This window comes from Clupea harengus, chromosome 20, assembly GCF_900700415.2.
Source record: "Clupea harengus chromosome 20, Ch_v2.0.2, whole genome shotgun sequence".
NCBI classification, from domain to species: domain Eukaryota; kingdom Metazoa; phylum Chordata; class Actinopteri; order Clupeiformes; family Clupeidae; genus Clupea; species Clupea harengus.
Window position 1 is genome coordinate 17,525,786 of NC_045171.1, and position 15,000 is coordinate 17,540,785.

The 15,000-nt window shown below is 45.5% G+C and overlaps 1 protein-coding gene across 2 annotated transcripts in view; it reads left to right on the forward strand.

The window, feature by feature from the left end:
* Nucleotides 1-15,000, forward strand: part of flt4 (fms related receptor tyrosine kinase 4) — a 51,021-nt gene that overhangs the window by 29,947 nt on the left and 6,074 nt on the right. The window contains exons 12-26 of one of the 2 annotated variants that reach the window (XM_031586802.1): nt 401-509; nt 1,390-1,731; nt 3,714-3,860; nt 6,159-6,290; nt 6,821-6,924; nt 7,333-7,468; nt 8,099-8,203; nt 8,614-8,727; nt 9,207-9,295; nt 10,461-10,608; nt 11,031-11,125; nt 11,532-11,654; nt 12,250-12,361; nt 12,634-12,733; nt 13,449-13,554. In XM_031586802.1, the coding sequence (XP_031442662.1) occupies nt 401-509; nt 1,390-1,731; nt 3,714-3,860; nt 6,159-6,290; nt 6,821-6,924; nt 7,333-7,468; nt 8,099-8,203; nt 8,614-8,727; nt 9,207-9,295; nt 10,461-10,608; nt 11,031-11,125; nt 11,532-11,654; nt 12,250-12,361; nt 12,634-12,733; nt 13,449-13,554 (1,962 nt within the window). The remainder of the gene's footprint in view (nt 1-400; nt 510-1,389; nt 1,732-3,713; nt 3,861-6,158; nt 6,291-6,820; nt 6,925-7,332; nt 7,469-8,098; nt 8,204-8,613; nt 8,728-9,206; nt 9,296-10,460; nt 10,609-11,030; nt 11,126-11,531; nt 11,655-12,249; nt 12,362-12,633; nt 12,734-13,448; nt 13,555-15,000) is intronic. The other variant, XM_031586803.1, reaches the window with a different exon arrangement.

Genomic DNA, 15,000 nt, shown 5'->3' on the forward strand with positions numbered 1-15,000 from the left:
GGTGTGTGTGGTTGGGTGGGTGGGTGGCGGGGTGTGTATGTGTGTGGGCGGGGGGAGTGGTGGTGGGGTGCAGTGTGTGTGCTGCTGCCATTTCCACATCAGAAATATTTAAAACCCTCTTCCTCTACACACTTCCCGAAGGGAGTGGGGATAAACACACACACTCCGAGCACACACTTCCTGTTTTGTGGTCACACCTGTGAGGTCATTTCCTGCCTGTGTGGGTCGGAATGGGAGTGGTGGTGGTGGGGAGGTGGGACAAAAAATCATGCAATAAGCAAAAAACTATAAAATAAAGGAAGGTTTGATAATAATTTGCTAAAAACGTTTTGTGGTTAGAGTTCAAAAGCTGGAAACTGTCATGCTCAGCACAACGTGATTGTGTTTCCTCTCTCTACAGACAGTCAGCTCTGTGGTCATCCAGAACGCCAACGTGTCCGTCATGTACCAGTGCTCAGCCGAGAACAAGGCCGGCACGGACGAGAGACTCATCTACTTCTACGTGACCAGTAAGCGCTGCCTCTGGTCAACCTCCAAGTCCCACTTCAAACAACAACACTCGGATTCACACAGTGCTTTCACACTAACGAGCAGCAACTCTACAATGGATCAAGCCATTAGGGTTCACTCTCGCAGTCAGCTAGTCTTTCAAAGTCAGTGAGAGGGAATTCAAAGCTATTTTATTGAGCACATTTCAAAGGCTCTCGATGGATTTCAGCACTCAAATTCCTCATGTTGTATCTGTGAAGGGGAAAGGGCACATGTGCTCAATATCACCACTGGCTCTGTGTGAACCCACGCAGCTGAACCCATTTGCATGTTCTTATGCATGTTCTGTATTTACTTTAATCAGTTATTGATCCATGGTTCTTTACACAAGCGTTTGAAACACAGTCGTTATGAACTAGGAGAACTGGATGGATGTGCTCATAGCATTGAATCATACTGTTGAATGGCCCAATATACAGAGAAAAACAGACAAGCAAAGCCTAAATACAAAGAGGATAGGACACACTTGAGCAGAGAGCGGAATAAACTGAAAACAGACTATGTCAGTAACAGTGACACACCATCAGCTTCCCTTCACTCCTGCAGTCAGGGGGCCTCATTCTGTCCCTCAATCACTGCTGCAAAAGGGCCACCCGACCCCCCACCAAGCCCGCCCCCACACACACACAAACACACACACACACACACACACACACACACACACACACACACACACACACACACACACACACACACACACACACTCACTCACTCCCTCCATGAGTCCCCATGAGGCATTAGGCTGATGGAGGAGGAGAAGCATCATTAACCAACGTCTGTCTGTGTCTGTTTCTGACTGTCTGTCTCTGTCTGTGTCTGTCTCTTCCTGTCTCTACCCAGCCATCCCCGAGGGCTTCGGGATCGAGCTGGAGCCCCGTGAGGAGCCGCTTGAGCAGGAGCTGGTGCGCCTCAAGTGCAGCGCCGACAACTACACCTACGAGGAGCTGCGGTGGTACCGGCTGGACCCGCACGTGGTGACGCCCGAGCTGGACTGCCGCAGCCTCCACCGCTACGGCGTGGCGCTGGGCGGGGACCTGTTCTTCGAGGCTGCCACCAACAACTGGGTGCTGGAGCTGACCATGCCCAGCGTGCAGCCCAGCGACAGGGGCAACTACGTGTGCGAGGTGCGCAGCCGACGCACGGGGGAGAAGCACTGCGACCGCAAATACGTGCCCGTGAAAGGTGAGAGACACAGTAGCGCCACCTAGAGACCTGGCTGATGGAAACACACATAAACACACATAAACACATACACACATTCACACATTCACACACACAAACACTCACACACACATACACACACATACACACATACACACATTCACACACACATAAACACATACACACATACACACATACACACGTTCACACACACAAACACTCACACACACACGCACACACACAAACAGGTTTCTCTGTTGACCCATTTTCACACACACAAAATGCCTCAATTATTGAAAAGGAGTTTCACAGATTGCACTTAACAAGATTGCTTACCTCTTTGAGGTTCAGTTTGTCCTCGGAACTCATAAAAGCTCCAAAGTGAAAGAAAATCCTCAGTGTTTTAGTCTGTCTCTGATGCATGAACACCCAGTCAACCCCATATGGGATCAAACCTGGAATCGAGTTATTTACAGTCATGGCATCGCCAAAATAGCACACATTATTGACTCAAGTAAAGAGCACCATGCCATTAGCTTGGTAGCTAACCATGATAAATTAGCCTCAGACACAGCCACTGTTAGCTGCATACACTTTTTTTCGCCAATTTAGTGCAGACCCTATTATGTCAAAGCTCAGAGAACAGCAGTAATGTACAGATAAGAGGTTACTGGGTTGATTACAGCAGAGAATTCATGATTGGATAAAAAATACATGAGATATATTTTAGCCATGAATATATGTAGGAATGCAATTAAAAATAAAAAGGAAGAGGAGGTTGGGAAACAGAGCTGAACTAACTAGTGTGTTTATAGACCTGTGTGGAACATCTTGTTTTTGATTTATTACAGTTATTTATAAAAAAAATGTTTAACTTTTTATTTAGAGAGGCTTCTCTAAGAAAAATCTTGTCCAGCAGTGGTTTTCTAAGCTGTCTTGACTGTCAGGCTCATTAAGTGAAAGTGAGATCATGATCTCATTCACGTTTTTGCTTGAGAAATGCTGATGCCTGAGAAACCACAATCACAATCAGCTGTCAACTACTTTATTAATAATAACTGTGTTATTGAAGTGTAAATGACAAACAGCTACCACACAGAATACAGATGGGCACTTGCAAATTGCAGTCTTTATTCATTAGTGCATGGTAAGGCATTGATGTGGGAACATACACACGCACACGCACACGCACACGCACGCGCACACGCACACGCACACGCACACACACACACACACATAAGAGAAAAAAAACACTCTGTCTCACAGATTCCTAAATCATATTTAAGTCATATATATTTTCTACTTTTATGGTGACCTTTGGTGGGCTTTTCTTCTGGAAAGCCCACTTGATGCTGCAGGCTTTGTCAGACCAAAACTCCCATGAGCCTCCTGTCTCGAACATGTCATCAAGAAAGGCACGGTGCCGGACCAAGAATACGCAATGCCGTATTGACAAATTGTGAATGTCATGACCTCTTTCTCTCCCTGTCGCTCAGGCTGTGTCCCTCTCATTCATAATTCAATTTCATTAATTTCCATATAAATGCCGTACTGACATGCAATGAATGAAAAATATAAACTAGCCTAGCTGTATAATAATTAGCTGTTATTCCCTCTGCCTCCATTTTGTGTTCTTCGCCTTTTCTCCTTCCCTTTCTCTGTCTTCCTCTTTTTGTTCATGCCACTATCACTTCCCATTTGGTCTCAATGGATGCACTCATTTTCTCCCTTGTGCATCTTTCCCTGATTCTCCTCTCTTCTCCCTTGTTTCCTTTGTATGCCCCCCGTCCCCCCCTCTCACTGTCTGTCCTCTTCAATCTTCTGCCTTGTCTCTCCCCATGTCTCTTTCATCCCTCATTTGCTCGCTGTCGCCTTCTCTCTCTTCTTTTCCATTACTCCATCTCCTTCCTCTCTTTCGCTCTCCCCCATCTCTCTCTCTCTCTGTGTTTTTCCCTCTCATTCCTTATCTCTCTTCCCCCTCTCTCTGCCTCCACCCCCCCCAGCTCTGGAGGCCCCTCATTACAGGCACAATCCCACCAATCAGACGGTGAACGCCAGCGAGTCCCTGCAGATGGAGTGTGATGTGGAGGGCACCCCAGCCCCCCAGCTCTCCTGGTTCAAGAACAACCAGCCGCTCCACCACACCTCAGGTGAGAGACCCCCCCCCCCCCCCCCTGCACAAACTCTACAACTAAATCTGCACCTATTGTACACACCTGCCAAGCCTGTAGCCATCATGTATTTGCACATACATGTCTATATGTCTATATGTATGTACTCTACTGTATGTATGTACTATACTATACTGTACTGTACGGTAATGCATGTATGTATGTACGGTAAAATAGGTATGGATGTACGGTTATGTATGTATGAGCCCCAGGAGTAATCCTGCATATACAGTCTCAGACAGTAGCTTCCACCACACACACCAGTTGAGTTCCCTTACATTACAGGAACCCATTTGCCACCCATTGAGAGCTCCCTCAATTACTTTCCACACCTTTTACTGGCCTGTTTATGGGCGAGGCTACCCAACCTCCACCGTAGTACCTCTCAGCCAGCGGTCTTCACTACACAGCAGGCAGTATCACCACACTGTCAGGGGTCTAGTAGGCATGTGCTGTTAGCTTAGACCTGTGCACAGGATGGGTTTGATGGGTTTCTTGCATAAAGCTCTTCTTACTGTAAGCTAAACTTCCAGCTCGCTTGTGTTTAAGCCAGCAGTGTGCTCTCTCTCTCGTTCTCTCTCTCTCACTCTCTTCCTCTATCTCTCTCCCTCTCTCTCGATCCCTCTCTCTAGCTTCCTCTCTCTCTCATTCCCTCTTTCTCTCTCTTCCTCTCTCTCATTCCCTCTGTCTCTCTCTCCCTCCCTCTCTCTCTCTCTCTCTCTTCCTCTCTCTCCCTCTCTCTCGTCCCCCTCTCTCTTCCTCTCTCTCTCTCCCTCTCTCTCATTCCCTCTGTCTCTCTCTCCCTCTCTCTCATTCCCTCTCTCATTCCCTCTCTCTCTTCCTCTCTCTCATTCCCTCTCTCTCTTCCTCTATCTCTCTCTTGCTTTCTTTCTGTCTCTTTTCCATTGAAATGAATCTCTTTCCTCATCTCCTCTAGCATGGTGATCTAGTCATTCCTTTCATGCTTTTCAAAATCTTATATATTGACATGCATCCTCACTCTCTCTCTCTCACACACACACACACACACACACACACACATACATGCACACACATACACACACACACACACACATACACAAATACACACACACACACACACACGCACACACACACACACACACACACAAATACACACACACAGACACACACACACACACACACACATGCACACACATACACACACACACACACGCACACACACACACACACACACCCACACATGCACACACACACACACACACACACGCACACACACATACACACACACACACGCACACACACACACACACACACTTATCCATTCTGATGTTGTCAGGTGTCTCTTGAGATGCTAAGCAGACTTCTAATTGACAGCTCTGGCTAGATACTTTAGATTGGCACAATATGCTTTGTGGTTTCGCCTGCAACTTCAAATAAATATTCATGTTCAGAGGATTGTGTGTGTGCGTGTGTGTGTGCGTGTGTGTGTGTGTGTGTGAAGGGTGTGTAAATGATGTGCAATGGTTATATATGATTGTGAGTGGCGCTATAGCTCAAACTGTAATAATGGAGGCTTTTGGGAGTTGTGTGTGTGTGTGAGAGAGAGACAGAGCGAGAGAGGGAGAGAGATTGTCTGTGAAAAGGACACAGAAAAGAAAGTGAAAGAGCATGAAAGGTGAAAGTGGCAGAGAGTGATGAGTGTGCTGGAGAGGTTGCGGGCCATCAGGCTGGATGCTGCAGGAACAACAGAGACAATCAAATGGTCCTACCTGTAATTACATGAGAGAGGAACAAGAGAGGTCAGCCAACCTTTACTGGGGCTTGAGGACAAGCTCCAGTAATGATGGTGCTTTAGTCTTCACTTACCATCTGGGTCCTTTCTCCCAAATGGGGTTTTTCTTTCTCGGGCACCATCTCCAGACATTCAACTTCTCATTGTTGTTTCTCTGTTGCAAACAACAAGTCGAGTCCTTGTGCTAGCTTACTGCAGCAGCTCATCCCACGGTCTTTGTCAGGACAGAGAGAGGGTAAGTTAAGGTTAGACATGAAGACAGATTTGTGTGGGAGGAATGTGTGTGTGTGTGTGTGTGTGTGTGTGTGTGTGTGTGTGTGTGTGTGTGTGTGTGTATGTGTGTGTGTGTGTATGTGTGTGTATTCTTCTGTTTACTGAGTAAGAGTAGGTTAAAGACTTCAAAGCACCTTGAGACAGTGAGGTGAAAGGATGTGGGTGGGACCTTGGGTGTTTTGTCAGCCGGGCAACAGTGTTTTGATTGACAGCTGTGTGGATGTGCGCAGGGATCCTGCTTCAGGACTCCAACCGGACTCTTAGCATCCAGCGCGTTCGGGAGGAGGACGCCGGTGTGTACACATGCAAAGCCTGCAACCAGAAGGGCTGTGTGCACGCCTCGGCAACCGTCACCGTCATCGGTGAGAGTCCGCAGTGGGCGAAAGGAGGGAAAAAATATGCTAGGTCACTCTCACACACACACACACACACACACACACACACACACACACACACACACACACACACACACACACACACACACACACACACAGACACACTATACACATTCTCTTACTATACCATACTAGATCAACAATTACCTTCATATCTCCCAAATATGGCGTGTGTATGACGTACATACTAACACAGAAACACAAAAAATACACACGCTTCTCTTGCTTTTCTTCTCTTTGCATCTCTGTTCTCTACCTTTGCTGCCTCCCACCCAGAGTGAAGTATAAACTGAAAAGGGTTAAATAGCGCATAATGTATAGATCCATGTAGGACTTGTGTACTGTCGTATTCTGATTGCACTGATTGTTGGTATGCTATGTAACTATATCCAGTTGATTGTAATTAGGCTGCATCCGTTTGGAGGTGTTGATTGCCGTTGAGCTGCACCTGTTCAGCAGGGCTGTTTCTAAGGTGCTCCTGAATGTCTGTGTTCTAGCACCCCCTAGGGAGATGGTGGAGGTGGTGATCCTGATCGGGACCGGGGTCATCGCCATCTTCTTCTGGGCCCTCCTCATCCTCATCTTCTGCAATGTCAAGCGGGTGAGTGTGACGCCGGTGGGCACTCGTGGGCACGTAGAATGGGCATAGAATCATATCAGAATCAGAATTATACAGTCATTATATTGGTAGGATTTGAGCCCAAGACTGAGTCACTGAATCCATATGCAGTATTCTCAACACCATTTCTTTCTCTCTCACAAGAGGTGAAGAGAAGGGTAGAGCAGCAGAATGATAAACTGAACCCAAAACTAAATTTGCTTGCATCGCTCATTAATTCCCCTCACGTTTGACTAACACAGTTAAACATTGCAGGGGCAAAATCCCATAACCAGTTTCATAATAGTTCATGAATAATTGACAAATGTCACTCCCACAAAATTCCCAATAGGAGCAACCTTCTAGTAACATGGATCCGCTGCTCACCTCCTCGCTTGCCCTCACCCGCAGGTTAATCCTGCCGATATTAAGACGGGCTACCTGTCAATCATCATGGACCCTGGAGAGATGCCCCTGGAAGACCAGTGTGAATACCTCCCCTACGATTCCAGCCAATGGGAGATCGGACGAGACCGCCTACGCCTCGGTATGGGGCCGGGGGGAGAGTGTGTGTGTGTGTGTGTGTGTGTGTTTGTTTGTGTGTTTGTTTGTGTGTGTAAGTTTTTATGGGTGGGTTGGGGGGAAAGTGGAAAATGATGTTGAATAGCCTTAACAGGGATACATGGGGTTTTGAATGTTGTCCCAATTGAGCACTGCCAACCTGCAGTATATATCCTGCCTGCTGTGGTAATGTATATAAATCGCACTTGAATGAGCCCTTAGCAGCATGGTGCAAGTCATTCAAGGCTAGCTAACGTGCCAGGCACTAGTGCATGCAGATGAAACAGGATGAAAAGATTCGTACACATTTCTACAAATGTCAAGCATGCAGATCTTTTATACTTTTCATTGTAGGATGATGAATTATGTGGTCAAAATTGATTGTTTTGATTAACTTTCCGTCCGCTCAGGTTTTTTTTAACATTGGCAATCTCATTTACAAGCCAGTCAGTCAATAATACATGAAATAACTACTCCCCAGAGACTCTCAGACGAAACTCACTGCTATATATTAGAAATATCTTGTCCTCAACATGAAATGGCTCATTTGTGTGTGTGTGTGTGTGTGTGTGTATGTGTGTGTGATTGTGTGTGTGTGTGCGTGCGCCTCGGGCAGGGAAAGTGCTGGGTCACGGAGCGTTCGGTAAGGTGATGGAGGCGACCATCTCCAGTAATGAGAAGAAGGGCAGCCTGGACACCGTGGCGGTGAAGATGCTGAAAGGTGAGGGGGGAAGACGACAGCGAGTGCAGAACATCAGAACAGCCAGTCCCAACTGTCAGAAAAATGAGAACAGAACAGACTGCTAATGAGTCTATCTAATCTCTCTGCCTGGCCTGTGTGTGTGTGTGTGTGTGTGTGTGTGTGTGTGTGTGTGTGTGTGTGTTTGTGTTGGTGTGTGTGTGTGTGTGTGTGTGTGTGTGTGTGTCTGTGTCTGTGTGTCTATGTGTGTGTCTCTGTTTGTGTGTGCGTCTGTGTGTGTGTCTATGTGTGTGTCTGTGTGTGTGTGTGTGTGTGTGTGTGTGTCTGTCTGTGTGTGTGTCTGTGTCTGTGTCTGTGTCTGTGTGTCTATGTGTGTGTCCATGTGTGTGTCCATGTGTGTGTCTGTGTGTGTCTGTGTGTGTGTCACAAAGATGGAGCCACTGCGAGTGAACATAAAGCGCTTATGTCAGAACTGAAGATCCTCATTCACATCGGGAACCATCTGAATGTAGTAAACCTCTTAGGAGCCTGCACCAAAGCTAACGGTAAGCCAGTTATATCATCCACCCCCCTCCAAGTCCTACAACACCCCACAACCATGTCATATTCATACAACGACACATGTTCAGGCCGTAAGGAGTTGGTTAGACAGTATTCAGAGCATGCATTCATTAGGATTGCCACAGTCCCGTGGAGGACATTATCATACATTCATTTCAAATCAGTGATTCTGAAATTAGCTCAATCGTCTTCTGACTGTTGCCTCTATGGATTCTGCTCCAGCTTTCCCTGGTTTTGCTGTAGCCACTGTTCTTGTTCTTGTTCAGCTTTTGGTATCTCATTTTATTACACTGCACTCACAAATAGACCTAGGTCTGCTGCAGTGTCTTGAGAAAAAGAGTCCATCATAAGTTTCAGGAATCCAATCAAATTAAAGCTCAGTGTAATTAAGAGTTCAGTGTAATTATTTTGATGAAATGTAATCAAAGTCGGTGAAATTGCGTTATTTGCTCATTTGCCCCAGGGCCCCTGATGGTTGTGGTGGAGTACTGTAAATATGGAAACCTCTCCAACTTCCTGCGGGCCAAGAGAGAATTCTTCCTCCCATATCGGGTGGGTATTCGGCAGGTCTGAGGTTTCGGAGTGGCTCTCGTGACAAGTTCATCATCTGGGCTAACAAACACACTGTGATTGCCCATTAGCGTCTGACACACCCACTGAGCCTTGACAATAGCTTAAAGTTTTGAGCAGCACGCATTATTAATGATTGATCACACTGAGTATTTAATGGGGTGAGCCAGGCAGACCTTTTTCTGCAGGAGCCACCTCTGATTTATAAATCCAGACACCAGCTAATGAAAAGTCTACTGGGTACCAGCATGCCAGACATACAAAATGGAGGAGGGGATTCTGAGTTCCCAAATATCTAACATCCGTTAATTAGAGCAAATACATTCGCTGCACTCTGACACTCATTCAGTGGTGTGACACAGAGGTAGAGTTAGAGGAAGATAATTTAAACTATGGTCATTAAGAAAAGCACCATTCAAGTTCATTAACATTTACATTAGACTGAAGTTAAACAAACAGACAGCAGAATAGATGTGGGATGAAGCTGTAGAGTATCGTGTTAATAGATGATTAACACTTAATTTGGATAGTCTGTCTACAGAGAGATTGTTTGCTGAACCAAATCCAACCCAGCCCCTAACCCTTACCTTAACCATAAATAGCAGTTAACAGAGTTTCAACAGCATCTGTAGTCTATAGGGGACCATCCAAAGAAAGTGTGACAGACTATAGTGTTAATTAAGGATATAAAAGGCAAAGGGTAATAGAAGCAGATAAGCGTGAAGACAGTGGAGCCGTACATTGGTGTTAGTTGGTGTATATCTCACAGGGATGCTGTTCTCATTTTCAATTATGCAAACACTACAGTTTGCAGTGCAAGACTAATTAGATCTTCCATCTTGTTTGAAAGGGTTGTTCTTGTTTGTGTGCGTGGTCATATAATGTTCCTTTAAAATGACTCCTTCTATATCATCTGCTTTTAATGTATCCACCTTGAAAACAGCTTATTTTTCTTTAAACACATCTATCTCTGCTTGTCAGCAAAGAATTCACAGATACTACACAATTACTGCTGCTCCAAGCTCTTCTGTTTTGGATGACTTGAGGCGCCTCAGTGTCAAAGCTAGCACGGCATCTGTTTTGCGTAGCGAATCATGCTGCAGCTAATTGCTTGGCTCTGGGCTTTTTGGCGATGATGTTTTGACAGGACCGCTCGCCAAAAACGCAGAGTCAGGTGCGGAAGATGATCGCGGCCGGACAGGCGGAGCAACAGCAGACAGGCCGTCGGACCCCCCACTATCACCAGTCCGGCGGGAAGGCGGGCCGCAAAAGTCCGCAGGAGTCCGTGGAGAAAAGTGAGCCTGTTTTTCCAGATGAGCAGGGAATCATGAAGCCATCTGTGAAAGAATGCTGTATTTCATTTCCAGCACTTGTATTGAATGTTTTCAACCCAACATCATCAATTATATAGGTTTTAAAATATCTATATATAATGTTACACAATGTCATGTCATGTTACATATTCAGACAGTCATCGCAAGTTGTAGGTCTTCGTCACAAACAGTGATGTAGCATAAACTGAGTGCGACCAGCACTTTACTGTTAGTGACTGAAAAGTCGTGTATTCTGAAAGGCCCATTAGCAGAGTCCCTGTCACATCTCTGGCACTGCCCCTCCATTAAGGGCCATCAGTGTGACTCAAACTTAGGTTTATCTATCAGCTCTTCACCACTCAGCAAATCTAAGTAGACGAACATTTCCTCCTCTCTCCCCATAGTGGATGATCTGTGGAAGACGCCACTGACAGTTGAGGACCTCATCTGTTACAGTTTCCAAGTGGCACGAGGGATGGAGTTTCTGGATTCTCGGAAGGTACATTTCAAACTTCACTTCGTCAGGGAAAAGGGGCTCTCACTCCGAGGCAGGAAGGCAAACAGACGAGCCGACGAATGGAGATCGATGTGTGCGAGGTGTAGGTTCCTGCAGGGTATGAATCACAGCTTTATAAAGTAGAACATTTCTGAAACGGCCCTCCCGTGAAATGACCCGCTTCCCCCTGCAGTTCCATTCCCTGATGTATTACTGCGAAACGAGATCCCCGAAAAAGAGTAAAAGGCCTTTTTGCCGAAACTCCAATGGCCAATATGTCAAGGTGGAGCTGTTTGTGGAACTGACTGGAAGCATACACTTACTCATTGGTATTCCACACCCTGTTGTGTCACGGTTCCTTTACAACACCATCCATCCTCTAACGCCATGCAACTCCACCCTCCTCTAGTGCATCCACAGGGACTTGGCTGCCCGGAATATTCTGCTGTCCGAGGAGAACGTGGTGAAGATTTGCGACTTCGGCCTGGCACGAGATATCTACAAGGACCCAGACTACGTTCGAAAAGGCAACGTAAGTCATGAAGGGGTTTATTTATTGAAGGATTTATGATCTACCCCTCTTGGAAAATGCCTATAGACATACAGTGGAATTCATACTCCATTTGATTCATATCATCATTTAGAACATAGCCAAGGACGGCAGGTGTCACCTTCACTAGTGTGCAACGTGTACATCCCCTGTGACAGGTGTTAATAAAAACTTCAGCTAAGAGCCCAAATGTACAGCATCTAAGCTTGTGCCACATAAAACCAGTTGTCGATGGGTTAAAAACAAATCAAGGGGAATAGTCTACCTAATGTCTTCATGATTAGACAGAAGGCTTATAACCATTAATCCAAATAGGATGGTCGATTTACAAGGGGGATGGTTTTTGTTAAATGTTTTTTTTCCAGGGGGTGGCATAGCATCCCCCCCCTTAAGCCTTGCATACAACACAAATCTGGCAGCCACAAACCCCAGTAATAATGCATCTGCCTCACTCCCCCCCCCTCCCCTCCCCTCCCCTCCCCTCTCCTCTCCTCTCCTCTCCTCTCCTCTCCTCTCCTCTCCTCTCCTCTCCTCTCCTCTCCCCTCCCCTCTGCTCTCCTCTGCTCTGCTGGGTTAGGCCAGACTGCCCCTGAAGTGGATGGCCCCTGAGAGCATCTTTGACAAGTTGTACACCACCCAGAGTGACGTCTGGTCCTTCGGAGTTCTGCTCTGGGAGATCTTCTCTTTAGGTAAATGAGTCGCATCCATCTTGGCCTTTTTAACGGTCCAGCAAAGAACTATGAAATGGGTTGGACAGGGCATACTGAGGGCATTACATTTAATGTTTAGTCCTTGGAGAGTTCGATTGGTATTATAAAAGGTTATGAGTGTACACTATAACCCATAACCTAGACTAAACCATTCGGTCTACTGTATTTCAGGTTATTACAAACATCTGACAACATGAATAAGTGTAGAAAGGTTTCCTTTTCCCTAATCGTGGCTCTCCTGCTACCCACAGGTGCGTCTCCATATCCAGGTGTCCAGATTGATGAAGACTTCTGTAAACGCTTGAAGGACGGTACCAGGATGAGAGCCCCAGACAATGCCTCCCCTGAAATGTGAGTCCTGCAGCTAACTAACTAAGAGCTAACCCTGAACTGATGCCAGGCCCCGATCTATGAGTATCCAGAGTGATGAGTGCCGCCCATAGACTAGGATTGGCCATCCTAAAATTTGAACCCTAACAAGTAACCTTGGCCTGACACCACACCTGGATCCACAGGAGTGTAGAAGGGTGCATTGCATCCTTAAACTATGATTGCGCCCCCTCAATGAAAACGAATGGAGTAGCGACAAGTTTTCCTCCTCACCCGTGTCTGCTGGGATTTTGTTATGGATCAAGCCCTAACCGAGACAAGTCTGACCTCTGACCTTTATGTGATTTCCTAGGATGTCTAGTGACTCAGGTTGACTCGTATCTCGTATCTCAGTGAATCTAGCTGAGCCACAGGCTGAGTTGATGTGTAGTGTAAGCATGTTGAAGTGCCACGCCAGCTCAGGAAAGGGAAATCTCTTTGACATGCAGGAAAGGGAACCCGACAGCAACTTCACAGCTGGGAGATCAAGGTCCTTAAGTAGAAAACACACACACACACACACACACACACACACACACACACACACACACACACACACACACACACACACACACACACACACACACCGAGGGAGAGAGAGAAGATCAGGGCTTGGATGTTCCCAGTTTCAGGTTTGAAGAGAAACCCATGTGTGTGTGACTGAGGGTGATGTGTGTCTTTCGCCCCCTGGTGGCAGATATGGGATAATGCTGGCCTGCTGGCAGGGAGAGCCCAGAGAGAGACCGAACTTCCCAGCACTGGTGGAGATACTGGGAGACCTTCTGCAGGACAACAGCCTTCCTGTGAGTTCCACCAACTGTCTAACTTAAGTGAGAATGGATAAATGAGACTAGTTTTCAACTTCAGAGATGAGCGATGTGTTCTAAGTCCGATTTTTAAATGAGATTGGGTTGTGTTGATTGGAAGCCAAAGTATCTCTCTGGCGCTTTGAAACATACTTTTAATCAAACCAAACTGTGGGCTTCAACCGTTTTACTTTAGTTCACAGTCACAGACGCACACACTCACACATTCACGCACGCACGCACGCACACACACACACACACACACACACACACACACACACACACACACACACAAACACAGCACCTACCATAGAGTCTTTTTAAATTTTTCTTAATTGCTTTGTAACATTTCTCAGATTATGATTGAAAGCCTAAAAACAACTTGTGCACATCATTTAGTCACTTGTGCACAGAACAGCAATTTCTCATTCTGCTATTGCATATGTTATTTTTTGACCAAGATATATTATATAGCTGCTCTGCAGAATGGTCATATCCCCCAAAACATCTAGGCATCTATTCGTTACGTAAGTCATGACATGCAAAATGGTTAAACCATTTATCATTGTTTGTCAGGCATATATTTCATCAGTTTCATTTTTTTTATTAGTATTTTATAAATGACTTGTCTTTAGAACCGCAATGGTTTACTTTTGATGATAAGTCTTCATTCAGTTTGTCCAAATACAGGAAATGTGTCTAAATTAGTCAGTGAGGCACAGTGGATGGGCCCTGAGGGACATCTACAGTAACAGATGTGCCACTATGTCAGAAAACAAGGTGTAACGGGCATAACTGCACACAACATCTCATCCTTCTGGGAATCCTCTTCAGTGATCTCAACCCTGAGAGTGTGAGAGGTTTTATAAGGACCCGCTTGCCAAATTACTGCATGTAGTCATTTGGGTCAGGGAAAACTGTTGCCACTCAAAAACCCATCTGGCAATGGTTTTGTGGTCCCAAAAATGATGATTTCTGTTAGTGCCATCTATTCTTTGCTTCACTGCAGTACTGCGGTTCTTTATTTGAATGAAGGTGAAAAGGCTATGATCATCGGCCTCGTGATTATATACTTTAAAATGAAGAATGTTTGTGGCATGCAAGAAGCTTTTCCTGTTGTTTCTCAGCCGGTTGTAAATGAATATAATGAATATCTATCTTTACTATTATTCTCTGCATCTACATTCTTACAGAATACACACACACACACTATAGTATATATATATATATACATACTATAGTTTTTTGTGTGTATTCTGTAAGAATAGTCACTATATATATATATATATATATAGTGACTATACAACCACTTGGAAACTTGTTGTGTTGGCATTATGGATAACATTCAACGTATATAAACATAGTGTTCAGTTAGTTGGAAGAAAGTTGTAATGGCCAATCATTGTTAGTGAATTTGGAATGAAGGAAAACACTTTCAGGTTT